At 43.8% G+C, this 17,677-nt stretch overlaps 1 protein-coding gene across 1 annotated transcript in view; it reads right to left on the minus strand.

Moving 5' to 3' along the window:
- The window catches only part of MEGF11 (multiple EGF-like-domains 11), a 206,854-nt gene that overhangs the window by 83,939 nt on the left and 105,238 nt on the right, over positions 1-17,677 (minus strand). The window contains exons 6-9 of the mRNA XM_010158263.1: positions 14,832-15,078; positions 13,067-13,187; positions 8,044-8,180; positions 2,443-2,655 (exon numbers count right to left, since the gene is read on the minus strand). Coding sequence (XP_010156565.1) covers positions 2,443-2,655; positions 8,044-8,180; positions 13,067-13,187; positions 14,832-15,078 — 718 coding nt within the window. The remainder of the gene's footprint in view (positions 1-2,442; positions 2,656-8,043; positions 8,181-13,066; positions 13,188-14,831; positions 15,079-17,677) is intronic.

The raw sequence follows: 17,677 nt of genomic DNA on the forward strand, positions 1-17,677 counted from the left end.
GAAAGACTAGACTCATTTATTAAGGAAATGGAGATACCATCTTAGCAGAGGATGCTGCAGGTGAAGCTGACGGAACAGTGATGGGAGGAAAGGCATAAAATATCTGCCAGACAGCACCAGGCATGGGGCAGGTACACGGTAAGAATGTAAGAATGACCACATGCCCAGGAGAGACCTGTGAGAGGATTTGATCTGCCACCTTTCTGAGCTCTCAAACCTGAGACCTCATCTTTCTTCACCGCTGGATGCTGCCAGGCTGTTCTTTCAGGAAGGATCTTCCAGCAAACCCCAGAGCACCTCCCAGATAGTACTTCGAGTAAGCCAGGATGAACTCTTGCACCCTCAAACCCACGATCTTCCTCCACTTAAAAGACTCCCAAGGAATTTAGCACTTAGCTGAGAAACCACAGCCAAGCTCAGCATTGGCCTGCAGTCCTTCCACTCCATTTACACCTTTATGGGAAAATGGGCACACAAACAGGTTTCTGCAGGCTAGCAGGGGGTGAGGACACACTGTGTCAGCTACTGCCCAAGAGCATATTCACACCCTCCGGTACTCAGGAAGAAGAGCTTTCACAGAGGAGCAGTTTACCGTGTATGTCCCGCAGGTTTAAGCCGTGCACGCTGGCAGGTGCTGCACAGCAGTGTGACACGCAGGGATTCTTGAGCCATCCCCTATCCTCAGTACTACACGACATTAACCTTTTGTGTATAATGCTCAGCTCATGCCTGAGGGACGTTATATTCTGCAATGATTTCATGATACACAGAATAATCAGAAGTGATAGAAGTCTGTTGTACAGAGCTACCTTCGAGGTGTCAAACACTTCGGATCCTTGCTGTCAAACCCAGCAGAGCTACAGCTATCTTTCTGTAGAGGACTCGTATCATCAGAATTACAAGGCTTTTAAATAATCCATTGTGAGCTCTGACTTGCAGTTAAGCAAAGCCTCACCACTCACAGTTGAACTTGAATTCACAAGAAAGATTACCTGTTTATTTCCAAGACTGAGACAAATAGAGTCTACCGCATGCACACAAACAGATTTGCCTGGAGTGTTTGTGTGTGTGTGTGTGTGTGTGTGTGCGTGCGAACAAATTAGGTGGTATTGCTTGCATACATAATTGAGGAGAGTCTTTATATTTTAGCAGGCTGCAAGATTGCAAGGTAGGTTTGTCATCATCAGCAAGACAGTCAGGTCCCTACCTGTCTGGTTTAAAATTGAAGAATGTCTGTATCAAGGGCATATTTGCTTGGGCATCAATTATCCCCACCTCCCTCTGGAGCCTACACAATCCTGAATTGGCTATGAATGTTTAACAGTAATGGACAGGAAACGGAGAAAATCAGGTGGGAGCCGAGGGGTCCAGCATCTTGGAGGGATGGTAAGGACCTGTGGGCACTCTAGTCCATCAGAATAGCTCAGACCAGGGTGTTTTTATTGTCCAGGCTCCCTTCACTGCACGTGAGGGAGCGAGGAATCTCCAAATAGCAATTCCTGTAGTCAGTAAACAAGGCAAGGAGTTACAAAAGGTAACAAATAGGATAATAGGAAAAACTAGTAAATTCTTCCTTTTTCAGGGTTTGGAAAACTTATTCAAGTCTGCAATAAGAAAGTAAATTCAAGCTATATATTCATATTAGGTATTCATATTCTAATTCATATTCATATTATAATTCATATTAGGTGCTCAAGACTGTTTGTGGCTCTAGGTCTTAGCGATAAGAACCTCAAGAATCAGATCCTAAGAAAAGCAAAAGGAAATAAAACATCGAAGCCTGACCTTTTAAGTGAGGCTGATATTTGTTTTCCTGAATATTTTGCACATACTGAGCAAAGAGCAGAATGAGGGACACATGAGGAGAGATGTCTATTTTGACAATGTTGCCTTTCTTACAGTTCCATAGACTGACTCGAGGATATTGATTTGGGTCTATTTATACATCTGCCTCAAGTGTTTTCAACAAGGTAATTTGCCACGAGACATAAACTGAAGCAAATTAGGTTTCATTTTGAAAGTCCCCTTGCTGTCTAGAGACCTAACAAGAAAACTCATGTCATAAAAAGAGTGAAAAGGATGGATTTGTGTAAATTTATCTGTAGTTGTGAAATTTCTGTGGGTTATCAAAGATACATATGGGCGTCATACAATAGTTGTTACGCCTAGAAGACTGCAGTTACGGGACAAGGCCATATGTCAGACTGATTCACATTTTAGCAGAACTGTTTAAATAGCTAACAAATACATGCTTAGCAGCTGGACTGAAGCTTATGGTTCCAAACCTGAGGTCATTTAAATCAAAGGTCACAGTCCAGAGGAACTGGCTGAGTTCTTTATTAAAACTACAGAGGAAAAGGGAGTAGGTGCAGTTAACTGCATTTTTTCCCAATGCTTTTATTTGAGCAGTCCCTGCACTAGTATGTAATACAATGCACATACCTGAGAGTGTTGGTAATATTGCAAGGACACTTCTTGTTGCATTTGAAGCCATAAAACCCTTCTGGACACATTCTTTCTTGGCAATAGATCCCTTTAAATCCAGGGTCACACATACATGCTCCATTGACATGGTAACACTTGGCACCATTTTGGCAGTCGCATCTTTGGGTGCACTGAAAGCCGTATGTCCCAATAGGACACTCCTCTTGACACCTGCAATGAAATAGGTGAGACACGATCCAATCAAATGCGGCAGTCTACTCTGCTTATGACTTTTACACGGGAATGGCTTTGTTAATGAATTAAGTACAAAATCATTGCTTATTTATTTACACAATACACTGTGAACTGATGATATCATTGGAGTGATGTGATATCTTGTGCATGTAAATTGCTATTAACTGAAGGTGCATTAATCTCTGTCCAATTATATCGTGCAAAATTTGCATTAGTTAATATTACTTTAGTTAACAAAGTGTAGTCTTGTTTCCTGGACCTTGACAATCCCATTCATCAACCACAAGAAATTGATATAGAATAAGATACTTCATTAAAAAAAAACCCTCATCTGCTTGCTTTCTCCTTATTATGGAAGGATTGTGCATCTTCTTTAAAAGCACACAGTCCTCTTAGTGATAATGAAGACTGAAAGGGAATGTGGTCTATTAAGCAATATTGAGTAAAGTGTTCTCCAGCAACGTATAGTTTTACCTTCCCTCTATACTGTCACTGCACCAGCTTTATGCCAACTAAGTGGAAAGATACTCTTCTGTCTTTAGTGTGCGTTCTGAGTAACTAAAGCTCAAATTTGCTTTTCATCTCTTACTCCAGGGACGCTCAGGAGTATAAAATCTCAAGAGAAATCACTTTCTCACTCCTCGGTATAGTATCTTCTCCAAAACTGCCAACATTTTTAATACTTGATACACACAAATTGGAACCTGCAAACACTATACACAGATTGTTTTAAATTGCACCTTCCATGGACTGTTTAAAATATTTCCCTACTGGATACACTATGAAATCTGCCAAAAACTCTGTTTCATTGTCCTACACAGGCAGTTTAAGTGTTCATAATATTTCCTACTTTGAAAAGCTTAACTAACGTCCTAAAGAAAGCAACTGATTCTGTGCTTGACATAATTCAGTGGTTTCAAAACTCCGCGGTGAGTCAGTACTACAGTTTACATGATCCACCATGAAATACAGACAGGCCTTTCCAGTTAATAAAAAAAAGAAAAGGAAGCCCAGAAAAGCCCAACTCCCTTATCGCATGGATGCCAGAAATTGGAAATTGCCTATCAGCATTAATTTAATCCTGAACATTGATTAAAGTGTATACTGTAAACTCAGTGGATAGAGGCAATTGTTAAATGTCTTTCTGCAGGTCATTTCACAGCTGGCAGGTGAGAGTTAATATAATGATCAGTAATAAAAGATTAATGTGTGATGCAAGCCAGGCAAAACTGCAACGAACAGTCAGTATATAAGAAGAGCATTACGTTTGCAGCTTCAGATTATCAGGTTTTACTAAAAATAAATGAACAAAGCAAAAGGCGTAGCTAGTGATTTAATTGCAGCCAGCAAGAAGGCAGTTCCTAGTTACACAACCCAAGTTCAAGAGTTCATCCGGGACCCAAAGAGAAGAGGAGCCTGTGACAAACAGGAAGAGCCCGGAGAATCACCAGCGCTCCTGGCTGCTAGCCCTGCTGCTCTCAGGGTAGTTCAGCTGCAAAAGGAAATAACCAGCCAAGAACGGGCAGCGTTAGGGCCGAGGCACTTGAAGCAAGTGAAATGCAATGAGGAACATATTAAAGCTGCCTTCCGTCTCCGTTGCTGTACACAGCTCTACTAGTTAGCAGGAGAGCACTGTACTCAACGAGATGAATACTTAGTCAATAGTGCACTATATCATTCTATATTTATAGAAGATGAAGCATTACCTAGCAGGGAGAAAAGCATATGGAAATGAAATATTGACGACCTAATCCATTTACATAATTAGCCTTTTTCTACTAACAATTTAACCAACTTATTTATTTGGAGATCAAGCAGCTACAGCTAATGAATTTTATACAAAGAATACTAATAATGACTCCTCTGGAACATAAGAATAATCACAGCAGGAATTTCTACTTAAACATCTTTCCTTTGCAACATATCAATCTAATGTGTCCATAGCACCATTAACAACCAGATACATTGTTCAATTAAATTACAAAATGAGCTGCTAAGCCCTAGTTATGTTTCTTGTTTAATCTACATTGCTTTCTGCCTATCTGGGGAGATTCATATTATAATATCCACTGAACTTTAATATGTGCTATAATTATTTGGGTTGGGATAGGATAATATGGCTGTCACCTGTAGAATTAATGGAAGCAATTTCACAAAATATTAAACATAAGACAGCCTGCTTAACAGATGAACTTAGTATACACACCTACATTTTTCTCCCAGATAATTTTTTTTCGTGGTGTAATATTGTAAAGTTTTTTAGGCTTTTCTGTTTGTTTTGAAACAGTGATCACTTTTAGGTAGCACAGAAAAATAGTAAAAGCTATCCAAGGTACGCTAACCTGGAGATTGCCGTTCTGTCGATAAAAGATGCAGGTCCAAACACAACAGCGACACAGTAAGTCTGCTCCTATTGTTGTAACAAATGGGGTGTTTATTCTGTTAAGATTCAATCTTTGGGCTTAATGGCAATATGAAAAACAAAGCTCAAACAGTACGTTCACTTTCCCTGTCAGCCGCTGAATTCTTAGACACCCCATCCTCAGCTTCTCACTGTGTTTCTGCTATTATTACTTGCCACTTGCCAAAACATCATTTACATGACATAACCAGTCATTTTAGCAGAGCACAAAGCTTCCCGGAGTTATTGCCAATTCCCTGGGTATTTAGTGCAGTTCCACTCCTGGCAAACAGGGAGGGAACAAAGTGTGGCAATTACACTTACACAGACCTTTATGACCGTTTCATCTCCACTAATATTTACCTCACTATGTTATTATCTCCTGCACAAGGCGAGGACCTGTAGTATCATACAGTACTTACTGACAATTAAGAAAGATGATAGCAGATAAAGTGTGTGTACCTTTTTATTGTTGCCATTCACAGTAGCTGTTATTATTAAGAAAATTTGTTCAGCGCCCTGTAAAATTTTAAAGAAAACCCTATTTTGCTGTGCAGCAGCATTCTGCTGTCCTTGCAGTTACACTGTAACGCTGAACTGGGAAGTAAAACAGACTTTAAAATGGTGCTGGCTAATCCGGCTCATCGTCCATGCTGGACGAACACCTAACTAAGGAAAGCAATTTAGGCTTTGTAAAGACCTTGTGCTCGCTCCTGCCTTCCCTGAGTCAGTGGGCAGTGTAGCGTTAGCTGACGGTAGTTACCAGGAAGGGAAGGGTCCGTGTGCCTGCTCAGCACAAACCGCTATGGGCAACGTGCTGTCCTAGCCCGCGCGAGAGGCAGAACTCCAGTTGAACAGAATGGGCCTAAGGTTTCACTTCTCCATTGAAGGCTGATTAAAGGCTGATAGATAAACATTCTGACAAGCCGTTTGAAAGGCGGGAACTTCTAGGACAATACAGTTTTTCCCCGCTGCTAGAAAAGCTTTCTGAACCGCCCTTTTACCTGACTCCTGCCTCATCCATCCTTCCACACACCTGCATTTCTGCTTTTCTGCCTCTCCTCTCGGTGTCTCTTGCTTCCCTGCTCCAGGATGGGCAGGTGAGCCAGGTCCACAATGTGACCTTCCCTTGGTTTCTTCTCCACCTCTTCCAACTGATCATGCCTTATTCTCTCCCTGGGACTGTCTCTCTGAGCACCATCTCTCCTTGGAGTCCAGATCCCTCTCACTTTTCTCCAAGTACAGATCTGAGGAGCTCACACCCCCTTTGCTCAAGGGCAGTGCTTGCAAACTCCTGTCAGCTCTGCCCCGCAGTGCCCCATCTCTCCCTGAGCCACCCTCTCCAGCCGCTCTCTGAGGGCGATCAGCAACAAAACCCTCTGCTTCCAACAGCAGGGGAACTAGGGCTTCTGCTTTCCACTTGCCACCTCCTCTCCTCATCCCCAAAGGGATCATATTGCTGGAGTGCGTAAGCGTTGCAGGCAGTTGGGCAGCTCCAGTGCTGTTCTCTCCCTGTGCCACAGACCTGTACCAAAGCCAGCTCTTCTGCTGCGTCCTCCCTCCCGGCCGGGGGCTGTATCGGCGGCTGAGCACAGGAGCTGGCTCAGCCGCAGGCTGCTGGCTGGGAGCTCCCGACTGCTCCAACACTGTTGATTCACCTACAGCCGGGAATCCATCTGGGCCTGCAACAACCAAACAAGGAGACCTAGAGACAGAGGGCCTCTGGGAGCCTGTCCCGAGCATGGCCAGGACCAGGGATGGCCTGGGATTGCGGTCTGGCACCAGAATTAGTGATCAGGCTGCAGATTTGGTTCTTTTGGTGAAATAGGTCTCCAAAAGGTGAGAAAGGGAAAGCTTTGGTTAGCAACAGTAATGATACAGCACCCTGTGTCTGAAATCACAGTCTTAGATGGAGAACAAGGGAAGAAAGACACACTGATGTCTTCTCCACTAAATTAATTTGAAATAATTAGTCTTTCCACCACATTTAACCCCATACAAATCTGGACATAATCTCCAGCGCCCCCTCCAATTACTGCTGTCGATAAAATGGAAACAAGGAACTTCCACATTTAGTGGGAAAGAGCATAGCCAGCTGAACGCCAGCACAGCGTTGCAGGTTGGGCTGTTTGTGTGCTATAGACCTGCTGAGTGTACAGTGAAGCAAGAAATGAGCAATTCCAACGAGCCTGCCTGCATAAAAGTGTCATTGTAGCGTATGTCAGTGTACTGCTACTAGCTTGTTCTAGCCAATGAAGAAAGGGAAGATCCAGGAGAAAGGGCTTTAGCACAGCACACACTACTGAGCTGTGCCCACCGTCTCTGGAAACGGCACGTGGAAGCTTGTTTAAGTGCAGCTTCCCCACCCCTGCCAGCCCTGCTGGCAGGATCAGCTGCGGGACTGAGCCAACATGTGTGACAATCCCACCTCGACTTTGCTGCGTAGTCACTTTGCTAAATCCATGACACCTCTGTAAAACAATATTATCAACTTCTCTGACTGATTTATGGGCGAAGGCTCTCATTTATACACTTTGAGGATTTATCACCTTTTGTTGGTGTCTGAGATGGATCAGGGCTGCAGCAGCACAGAGGGGCTGAGGGAAACATTAAACTCCTGCACTGCTTACTCTTGAGGATATTAATTTGTATAAATATAGTTCATTTACATATCTTGTAAACATGTAATGCTCTCTATTAAATTTATCACTGTAAATATCTAAATTAAATTTAATCCATTACATTTTAAAAGTTATTTAAAAAAAAAATGCAAATGGAGAGCATTGCCAATAAAAAGCAACAACATTACCACATTTATAATGCTTGAACTGCTTCAGAAGGACAAACCTAATTGGAGCAATAGAAACATAACACCATTTTCAGAGAGTAAGATTCTCCTAGAAGAGATATAAATATTGTCAGTCCATAGTTCAGACTAAAGGCTTTGGGGTTTAGGTTTTTACCTGTCTCCTATATAGCCAGCTGTACAGATGCATTTTCCTGTCACGGGATCACAGTGTCCTCCGTTGTGGCACGGACAGTCTTGGCTGCAGTTAATTCCAAATGTTCCAGGAGGACATGGCTGTGCACACACCAACCCCTGGTAAGGTTACAGAAAGAGCATATTTCAGTCAACATTCATAATGCAATACATTTCTATATGCAGCTTAGGTATTTATTGTCCTTGCTAAAGCCAGATCTATGTGCAGCGGCAGCATTTTCTGCTTAAGATGGGCTAAAGACAGTCTCAGAATTCTGCTACCAGAGTAGATGCCTGTTGACTCTATCCCCAGAAGGGATTTTTCTTGCCACTGTACAGTCACTGCTAATTCTCTCCTTTGGATTTCTCCTGGCTGGCAGCTGGGGTGGAAGGGTATTCACTGCTCCTTTTCGCAGGAAGGCTTGGGAGAGGTTAAAGGCAACCAGACGAGGCTGTATGTGTGCTGGTGGGTTTCCTTGTGAAACAGAGAGTCGGAAAAGCTGTTGGACCTGCCCTGGGTAAGTGTCACAAAGAGAACATTTGGGAAGAGCAGGATTGTTGGAAAGGCTGCACTGGGAGGATGAGTTCTGCTAGCTGTGTTAGTCTGCGGTGACGTCCCCTGTTCAGACAGCCCCACTTCATCCAACCATGATGAGCAAACACAACTGCTGGAGAAGTTCTCTACTTCTCTTCAGATCCTACGTTTGCAGTGGAGTATCTGCCTAATTCCTGAACACTGGCTGGATGCATCATCCAGCATCCTCCCAGCTTCTTCTCCCCAGCCTTGGAGCTACACCTCCTTCCCCCATTTTACACTCTCCTGCCTCTTTATTCTAGTCCACTCCAAATCCTTGTTGCAGACCCCCTTTTAGTCCTCTCCTTCATCCAGACCCAAATGCCCATCTCTGAGTTGTTTCCTCCTTCTCCTCCCTACTTGACCACCCCTGAAAGTGAAGAAAAGACAGGCTCCCAGTTTTGCTTGTGCACCCTGGCACTGCTCACAAGGAAAGGCAATTGCTGGGCAAGCCTTGTCCCAGCTGTTCAGCCCAAGGCAGAGAACGCTCACCATGGGCTGTGTCTTTGGAGAATTTACCTGCCAAACGCAGGGGGTTTTCCCCCCAAGTATCACATAATGTCCCCTGCCAAGTATCAGGGCCTTGGAAGGATTTCCCTAGACTTCCATAGAAGTTGTATGAATGTTTTTTATGTGAGCAAACATAAAATCTGAGGCTGGCATCCAGCTGAGAAACTTCAGCCAAAACAAGTCTGGCAGTGCTGGGATCTGAAGATGGGGTCCTGTAATGGAAAACGTTTGGCAACCATAGCAAGCAACGCGGCTGCCAGCGCCGTGCTCAGTGCTCAGCCTTTGACAGAAACAGTGGTTTTCTGCCTCTATTATTATTTTGTTTTAATCTCTCAGAAGTCTTATTTCCCTAACCAAGCCCGAGGGGCTCTGTGTTTTGAACAAGGCGCATATTAGACAAAACTTATACAAAACATGGAACAGGAACATAACGGCTGCTTTCACCCCTTGGGGCTCTCGCCTCACAGTTTGGGAAGTTTAGCAATATCAACAGCCCCAAAGTGGAGAGGCTGCTCTTCAATGTAATCATAAAACAGCTACTTCAAGTCTTTCCTGACCAGTGATAGGTGGCTCCTTGGCTGTAAAATTGACGGGTTGGCCTCAGTTCAAGAACTTTCAGATTACAGTGTTAAAAAACTGGTGTCTCTGGACTTGAGTAATACACAACACTATATATCTGAAAATGTAAGTACCCATTTATCTTGATAATAAATACTTTCTCTCTTCACATCTCAAAAGGAACAGGATTTCTATCAACGAATGATGAGAAAGCAATACTCTGTGATGCTTCCCCCCGGAGCCAGGAGAATCTTTAGGCATACTTTTTGCATTAATATGTACTAAGGGAATTCAAAACATCCCTCTCTGGAGGATCAAATGTCAGACCAACATTTCCTGCTGCTTATACATCTAATCAGTAAAGTTCACTCCATCAGCACCTTTTTAAGGCCCTGATCTCATCACCTTCTGCTTTTGACACTGTTTGATATATTATTACCATTTGGTAGTACAGAAAAGATTTTTTTCTGCTCTGTTTGCTTACACCACTCCATGTTTAAAGCCCACAACAGAAAGAAAAACCAGACAAAAATACAAATTATAGTTGCTTCATAAAGCCCGGAGTCCATGAGGACAAAAGTGATTAAGCAGAATGTGTTGTGTTAACATGGCACTGTGATGCAAAGTCTTGAGACGGGGATCTCACGTAAGGAAAGATTGCTGCTTTCCTGAGCACGCAGATCTAGTACTTCAAACGGCTTTCTGAGAAGCATTGTAATGTTAAATTTAACCTCTCTCCCTACTTCCTGAGAGTGGTTGGGGAATTTAATACTGCAAACGAGAAAGATGTATAGAATTAAACCCATAAATTGTTAATAAGGCCCTAAAGCAGCCACCCACTAACTCCCACAGCCACCAAGACACAGAAGTGGAAAAAGCCCAACATCATAGTATGCTGGAAGCCATGTTTTGTTGACTAGTTCAACAATATATGCTGTTAGTCATCATCCCCTTGGTGAAAAACCCATGGGACAATAAAATCTCACAGGCCACAGTTCGTATAACTTGTGCTTCTGGGCGAGTCTGCAGTGGGGGGAGGAAACAGGAGGAAAGAAATATTACAAGTAATAAAAGAACCAGGCTTTGAAGATGGCAGATCCAAGGAAGAACCTCCGAACCCTAGAATTTCCTCCTATTCCACTTACTGCCTTCCTTACATATCCCACAGGCAACCAAGCCCCTAAGGGAGCTGAGCTGCTGTTGATAAGCCTACCCTGGGAAAGGATAAAGGTCTCAGCTCATCCAGCAGCAATAAAATCCAAGTGGATTTGCACTTGAATAAATCCAGGGAGAATTCTCTCCTTCCAGCATGATGGTATATTCAATACATACATGCAGTCTCAAGCCTCGCAATCAGCAAGTAAAATTCCTGATGTCAAAGAAAGACTATCCATGGTGTTACATAAAAGAATGCCGTCTAGCAATCCCATCTCGCTTGCTCGTTTACAGCCCAATCATGTCTCACTTCCCAAACCATTCCAACCACCAAGAGTTAAAAATATAGCATGAATTTTTTTTTCCCCTCTTTCTGGGTAGAGAATTACCAGCTTTTCATTTAAACCCTGGAGAGACCCTTTATACTTAAAATCCCAACATTTACAAGCTGAGTGCTTTTACTTATAATTTCAGTTTCTTTCCCCGGAATACTTGATCTCTCTCTTCAATTTTCAGTTATACTTGTTTCAAACATCAATTGTTAACTCTAGGGTTTCTCTGGGGACAGAGCAGCCAACAACACAGTTTTCAGGAAAGTCTCTCTGGGCCACTAAAAATGCAGAGAAGAAACTCCAGGCTGTAAGGGACAGGACAGAAGAGTGGGCCAGAATACACGACCACAGATGCCGTGCAGCCCCAGTGCTGTGGTTCTTCTTCAGGGTCTATGCTGCATCCTGAAAGACCTGTAAAAACTTTCTGCTCTATTCTGATATTCTTGTATCTCTTCAGTGATTAACGTTGCAAAAAAAAAAAACTCTTGATAAAATACAGGTAAGGAAGAGTACAGTAAAACAACTCAGATCCTCAGAAATATTGGCATGCAGAAGATAAGGGGAGGGAAAAAAGAAACCCTAAAAGTAGTATCTTTAGGTTAATCACTTTATTGATTTCTTCTTGGGGTAGTGCCGAAATGGACTGATAGGCCCTCAAAAATATTTTAATTGCTTCCTTTACGCTTTAGCTCCAGTAGTCTTTAGGAAAGAGCCTTGTCTTTGTCTCCACTGCATGCCACTTGAGGGTCAGGTGCCATATTCCTACTTAAGTTTCAGAAGTTTTGCCTGCTTTGTCATTTGGAATGGCATACCATCGTCACAACCCTTGCCATGACTGGCCGAGTTAGAGTCTAACTCTCCAGTTAGAGAGAGATCCTCCATGCACAGCTTCCACCAAAAATTATGGGCAGCAATGTTGTTCTCCCAGGTTGCTGCCTGATAGGCACCAGAATCTCATGGGGGCAGCTGTGGGCTCAAGCGGAAGCAGCGTTTGTTGTACTAAAGGAACATAAACATCTCTCTCAGCCCATAAATGTTTCAACAGGAATAAGGTTCACATCAGAAGCCATAGCTGTGTGATGATCTTCAGGGTCTTCCACGTATCAAAATCGCGTCACAGTCCTTGCATGCATTAAAATCCAGCAAGATTGCTGAGAGACTAATCGTCAGGTACAGGAAAAATGTCAGGAAGTTTAGTGCAGCTGAACGGTATGTAGGCCTGTGAGAGTTGGCAAACCCCAGGAGTGTTAATTATTACATTATTGATAAAGTTGAGGACTTCTGAAGTGTGTGGCCTTGCTTTCTTGACACAAAGGCTTAAAGGTTAGGTCAATTTGCTCCCTCCAGTGTAACTCCTGATGCAAGCAAATCCATGACAATCAATGGGAATTATGCCTGCGTAAGGACAGGATGCTGAACTGTCTCTGCCCTGTGTATCGTCCTGCTTTAACGACTGCCTGAGCCGCTGAATTCCCCCTGGCTTCTCCCTCTCTCCTGAAGGGGAAACAGGACAGTGCTTTTGCCAGTGCTGAGCTGAGCTTTCAGCTTGCTGTCCTGTATGAGGGCAGTGTCTAAGGGTGCAGGGAATATTCCAAGGAACTGTAATTCAGAGACAATTTTTTTGTCTCTTCTCCCAGACAGAAGCATAATGAGTAGTCACTGCTCAGTTTACTGTTGTTTGCTGTGATGGTAGCTACCAGTCGTAGGCTGGTGGCCTGTTGGTAAGTGCTGTGCACACTGAACAAAGCGGGTGCCCGTTTCAGAACTGTTGGAGCCTCCTGACAAGGAATAGCAGATATGCATCACAAGCACACAGAGAACGATTAACCTCCTATTCCAAGTTCTAAATGAGGGATGAGCATGAACAAACTACGCACCGTCCATCCAGGAGGACAGGAGCATTCTCCAGTGATGTGGTGGCAGACTCCTTTGTTCTGGCAAGGGCAGCGCAGCTCACACTGAGCCCCATGACTGCCTGGGGGACAGCGCTCTTCACAACTTCATGGAGAGGGAAGAAACAAAAAACAAAGAGATCCTTTAAAAGAAATTACAGTAAATGAGGAAAATCCAAAACACAGGTCTTCATGGGAGTCCTTATGCAAATTATGAAGCCTCAGTGAGCCTGAGCTGGCATTACCAATTAGCCATGATTTCTCTTATTGCTGCTGGGGTTATTTATGTGCCACAGATCCAGTCCTGTAAGGCTGATGCATGTGTGTAACGTTACGCATGTACCAAATTCCACCCATCTCAACAGGACAACTCATATCCATTAAAAAAGCCCAGGAAAGTAAGAGTTGCAGGATGAAGCCCTCACTGTGCATTATGTGACATGGCAAGAACAGAAGCTGCAAATAGAATAAAAGGATGGGACTCGAATGCTCGAATTTCCTCAGTCACTACTAAATGTTAACATTTGCAGCGTATAATGGGCTGGCAAGAACTCAGCAGCATCTAAATGCTATTTAAGCTTGTTGGGTCTCTCATGTGGGGCCAGTGCTGGTCCCTCCAAAAAACAGTGTCTCCTACATTTGGACACTGGTGCTTTTCAGCATCGCTCCTTTCTGTAATCTGAAACTACAGGAGGTTCTTCCTCTGACGGAGAATCCTCTGGTGAGGGTGTTCGTACAACGTGTCAGTGGTTGGCCCTGCAAGTGCCCACTGCGCAGAACTGACATTCTCATGTCAATAGGACCACTCCTAATCATAAGCAGAGTCTTTAGCAGTGAGGGCTTCCAGGACTGAAGTTACAAGTCTAGGAGGAAATCAGGTACTAAATAAAATATTCAAAAGCTGTATCACTTATTTATGAGGGTTAATATTGTCTTTCTTTTTTACCTTCCCCTTCACGCAGGTCAACAAATAATATTAGACTGCAAAAGTATTAAGTCACCTGTAATAGATCTCCAACAAATTCAGTGACTAAATTCTCTTTTCCCCTTAAATAATTTTGAAAAACATAATTACTTCTGAAACTACTGAAAGATCTCTAATGAGAACTGATGTTACACTGTGGGCAATTTTAAACAAGGAACTATTGCTTGCTGTCCTAAAATTAATATGCAGATTTTGTGAATCCTACTGGTAAACTTTCAGTGTGGTGGATGGGGATTTAGCTACATGATTCTCGTTAAAGTTAATAGGAGTCACATAGCTAAATCCCTGCTCACTATGCTAAAAATTTACCCCCTAGATAGTAAGCTGATATAGTTAACAGTAATGCTTCCTCAGTTAGATTGAAAGTCAAGTAAATTGGGGATGGTAGGTCCCATTTGATACTGCGTTGGACTGCTAATGAGTTCAATGTCCAATTGCTTATAAAAACTCAACTGTAATTTGGATTGTATTCACATACTGAAATTAGGAACAGGTACAGTTGTTGTACAAGCTGGAAAATATAATGGATTTTTAAGTTCACTTTAGCACTAAATTTTATTTTATTATGCAGACAGGCATAATTAGCAGAAAAAATAGGAGTTTCTCCTTTATTCAGTCTCTCTGAAATTCTGTTACCTGATCTACCGAAGGAAAGTTCACCACAGAGAGATTGTGTGAACTTTGCCAATTGCTCATCTCATTAACAGTGGTCAAAGCAAGGCTGTTAAATGATGCGGAGTAAAATACACCTATCAGTGAACTTACAACACCCCTGTGTATCCAGGAGCACAGTGACATTCTCCCGTTCTATGGTCGCAGGTGGCTCCGTTGTGACATTGGCATTTTAACTGGCAGGCCTTGCCGTAGCTCCCGGGGTCGCAGAGCTCTTCGCAGCGCCATCCTCGGTACCCATCCGCGCAGACGCAGGCGCCCGTGATGGGGTTGCAGAGCGCCGCGTTCTGACACTGGCAGCGGTTGCTGCAGTGGGGTCCCCAGTGATCGCTGTCGCAACCTGGAAAACAGTCATTTCCCAAGACGATTAGGAAAGCGCATCCCGAGCGGCTCATCGCGGCCTCTTCTGCGCAGGCTGGCAAGCAGGCAGAGGCACTGTTAATGCCAGCAACTTTCTAGAGGGCCCTCCAACTTTTTAAAACTACCTCCCCTGGTCCACCAATTATAGAATCATGGAATGGTTTGGGTTGGAAGGGACCTTAAAGATCATCTAGTTCCAACCCCCCTGCCATGGGCAGGGACACCTTCCATAGCCCAGGTTGCTCAAGCCTCATCCAGCCTGGCCTTGGACACTCCCAGGGATGGGGCATCCACAGCTTCTCTGGGCAACACTACAATGTACTTTAGCATGCAGAGAGACAGCAGCACTGGTTACATACCTAAATTTGAGGGCTTGTTTAACACCCTTATTGGATCAGGACCTAAATCTTTTAATATCCTGTTTCTTAGTGCTCTTAGGTAGCTGGAAGGGATGAATTTATAGTGGAATGAGATGCCGAGGATCGCATCCTGACTGCAGCGTAGCTAATGGCAGATAGTTTTGCCAGTCAAATCCTGCAGATTTAATTATGTCATCCAATATTGTTTCTTTGCACGGTTCCCATAAGGTAATAAATACGATAATCTAAAGAAGGCTTTTTGCTTTGGTGGTGTTTTTTGGTTTGTTTCAATTTGGGTTTTGCTGGAGTAAAGAGATGGTAGGCAAGAATATAACACTGGAGACAGGATTTCATGAGGCTGAGCAGGCTGAGGGATGAAGTTATGGAGTGTGTGTGTTGGGTAATTTCTGTCCTAGCAACAGTAGGTACTAGCAGTACAGAAGGGCCCCAAACCCCATGGCCATTGGCGCAGCGAGGAGGTTCCCTACAGAGTGCATCGAAGCACAGGAAGAACACTTCACTCCACAATCCTGCCTGATCCCTTCTCCTTGTTTGTGGATCATACGCAGGATGAGAGCGGGAAGTCAGCACTACAGAAACAGCTCGATCCTGGTTTGCTACAGAAACAGCAATGAGCACCTGCAAAACACCCATTTCATATGGATGCATACTAAACAGGCAGCTCAGAGCAAACAGCCAGAGGTGAAGGTTTCCTCAGAAAATGGTCAGCAGAAAACCAAGGATTTCTTCAGTAGTCCTGCCCCCCCCTTCGTAGTCTCTCAGTAGAGCTATGTCAAGAGTGAACAAAGTCATCCCTCTGTTCACAACAGAGTTGCTGGCAAAATCCCTGGTAAAGACACAGTTACAGATCATTTGCCAGGTACAGCTGGTTGAGCTCAGAGAGCTGGTTCCAATTACACCAACACTCCTGCTAGCGTAAAATCCACTGCCATGCAGGCAACGAGTGCATAATCCCAGCAACAGAGCTGGCTGCACAAGCCCTTGCAGTTGCAAACATGTGAACTAATCCCCAGGTGACACTCCTGCTTCTCAGGCCTGGGTCTCCTTTCCAGACTTGGCAAGGTAAATGTAAAGCCCACTTATGCCTGAAGCTCTTATCCTAGGAATTTGATAGCCCTCCCTTTCTACAGCACATGGCTATAAACTATACACTCCAGACAACTATAGCGACCAGTTCATTTTGGCAATCCTTTTGTCCTTCTGCTAGAGAAGCAGGATACTCGTTGGTCAGGCTGAGGGTATTCAGCAGAAAAAGACGAGAAAGACACATTAATCAACTAGCATTCCTGATTACTAATTTGCAAACTTGTGTTTCTTGAGCAACGGTGTTAAAGGCCAAAATAAACCGATGGGAAGACAATTCCAGGGTCTCCAGAAGGATCTGAGGGATCGTACAGGATGCGCGTGCAGAGAGAGATGGGTTTGTGTCCTGCAGAAAGCAGAGCATGCAACATACCCCTGTGCAGAGTCCTGCTGGTGCCTCACACAAGACATTTTATTGCTTTGCCTCATTTTTCCCACAGCTGTAAACAGGGATGATAGTTCCTCACCAACACCGCTGGGAGCCGAGCAAACAAAATCTTACTCTTTATAAGTCTTAAATTATTACTGAGAATCCGTGGAAAGAGATGATCTATCTTCATTTCACAGAGACATTCGCTGAGACTCTGTAAGCCGTCTGGGGCAGGGAGCAAATCTGCTGGAGCTGATGGGAATTTCCCAGAAATTTCCGTTCCAGAAACACTGATTTGTTTGCCACGGAACTTGACCATCAAGGCATGCAGTTCTGCGTGTCCCCACACAGGCAGAGCCCATAGCCCCTTACATGGGCAAGTGGGATGCAGGAATCAAGCATAACCCTGCCTGCCTCAGGGACTTAATTCCTGCCTTACCACACCTCACAATAAAGCCCTGGCTATCAGACTGTGGGTTGCTTTGGGCTGATGTAATTCCAGCTGCAATTAATTTGCTTAATATGAATAAATAACCCTCATTAGAAGATGTGACTTATACCCTTGGTCTTCCAGGTCTCAGGTGAGTGCTCTAATTATCAGATTTGTCTGCTCACTTTGTTTTACACTTCAAGAAAAGTGAAGGGGAAAGCAAACCTTTTATAGGAAGGGAAAACGATTTCCCATCTCAAGCATCTTGTTTCACATTTACAGTGTCTGCCCCAAACACAACTCCTTTTATGTAAGT

This window comes from Eurypyga helias, unplaced genomic scaffold (genome assembly GCF_000690775.1).
Source record: "Eurypyga helias isolate BGI_N326 unplaced genomic scaffold, ASM69077v1 scaffold4039, whole genome shotgun sequence".
Classification (NCBI taxonomy): domain Eukaryota; kingdom Metazoa; phylum Chordata; class Aves; order Eurypygiformes; family Eurypygidae; genus Eurypyga; species Eurypyga helias.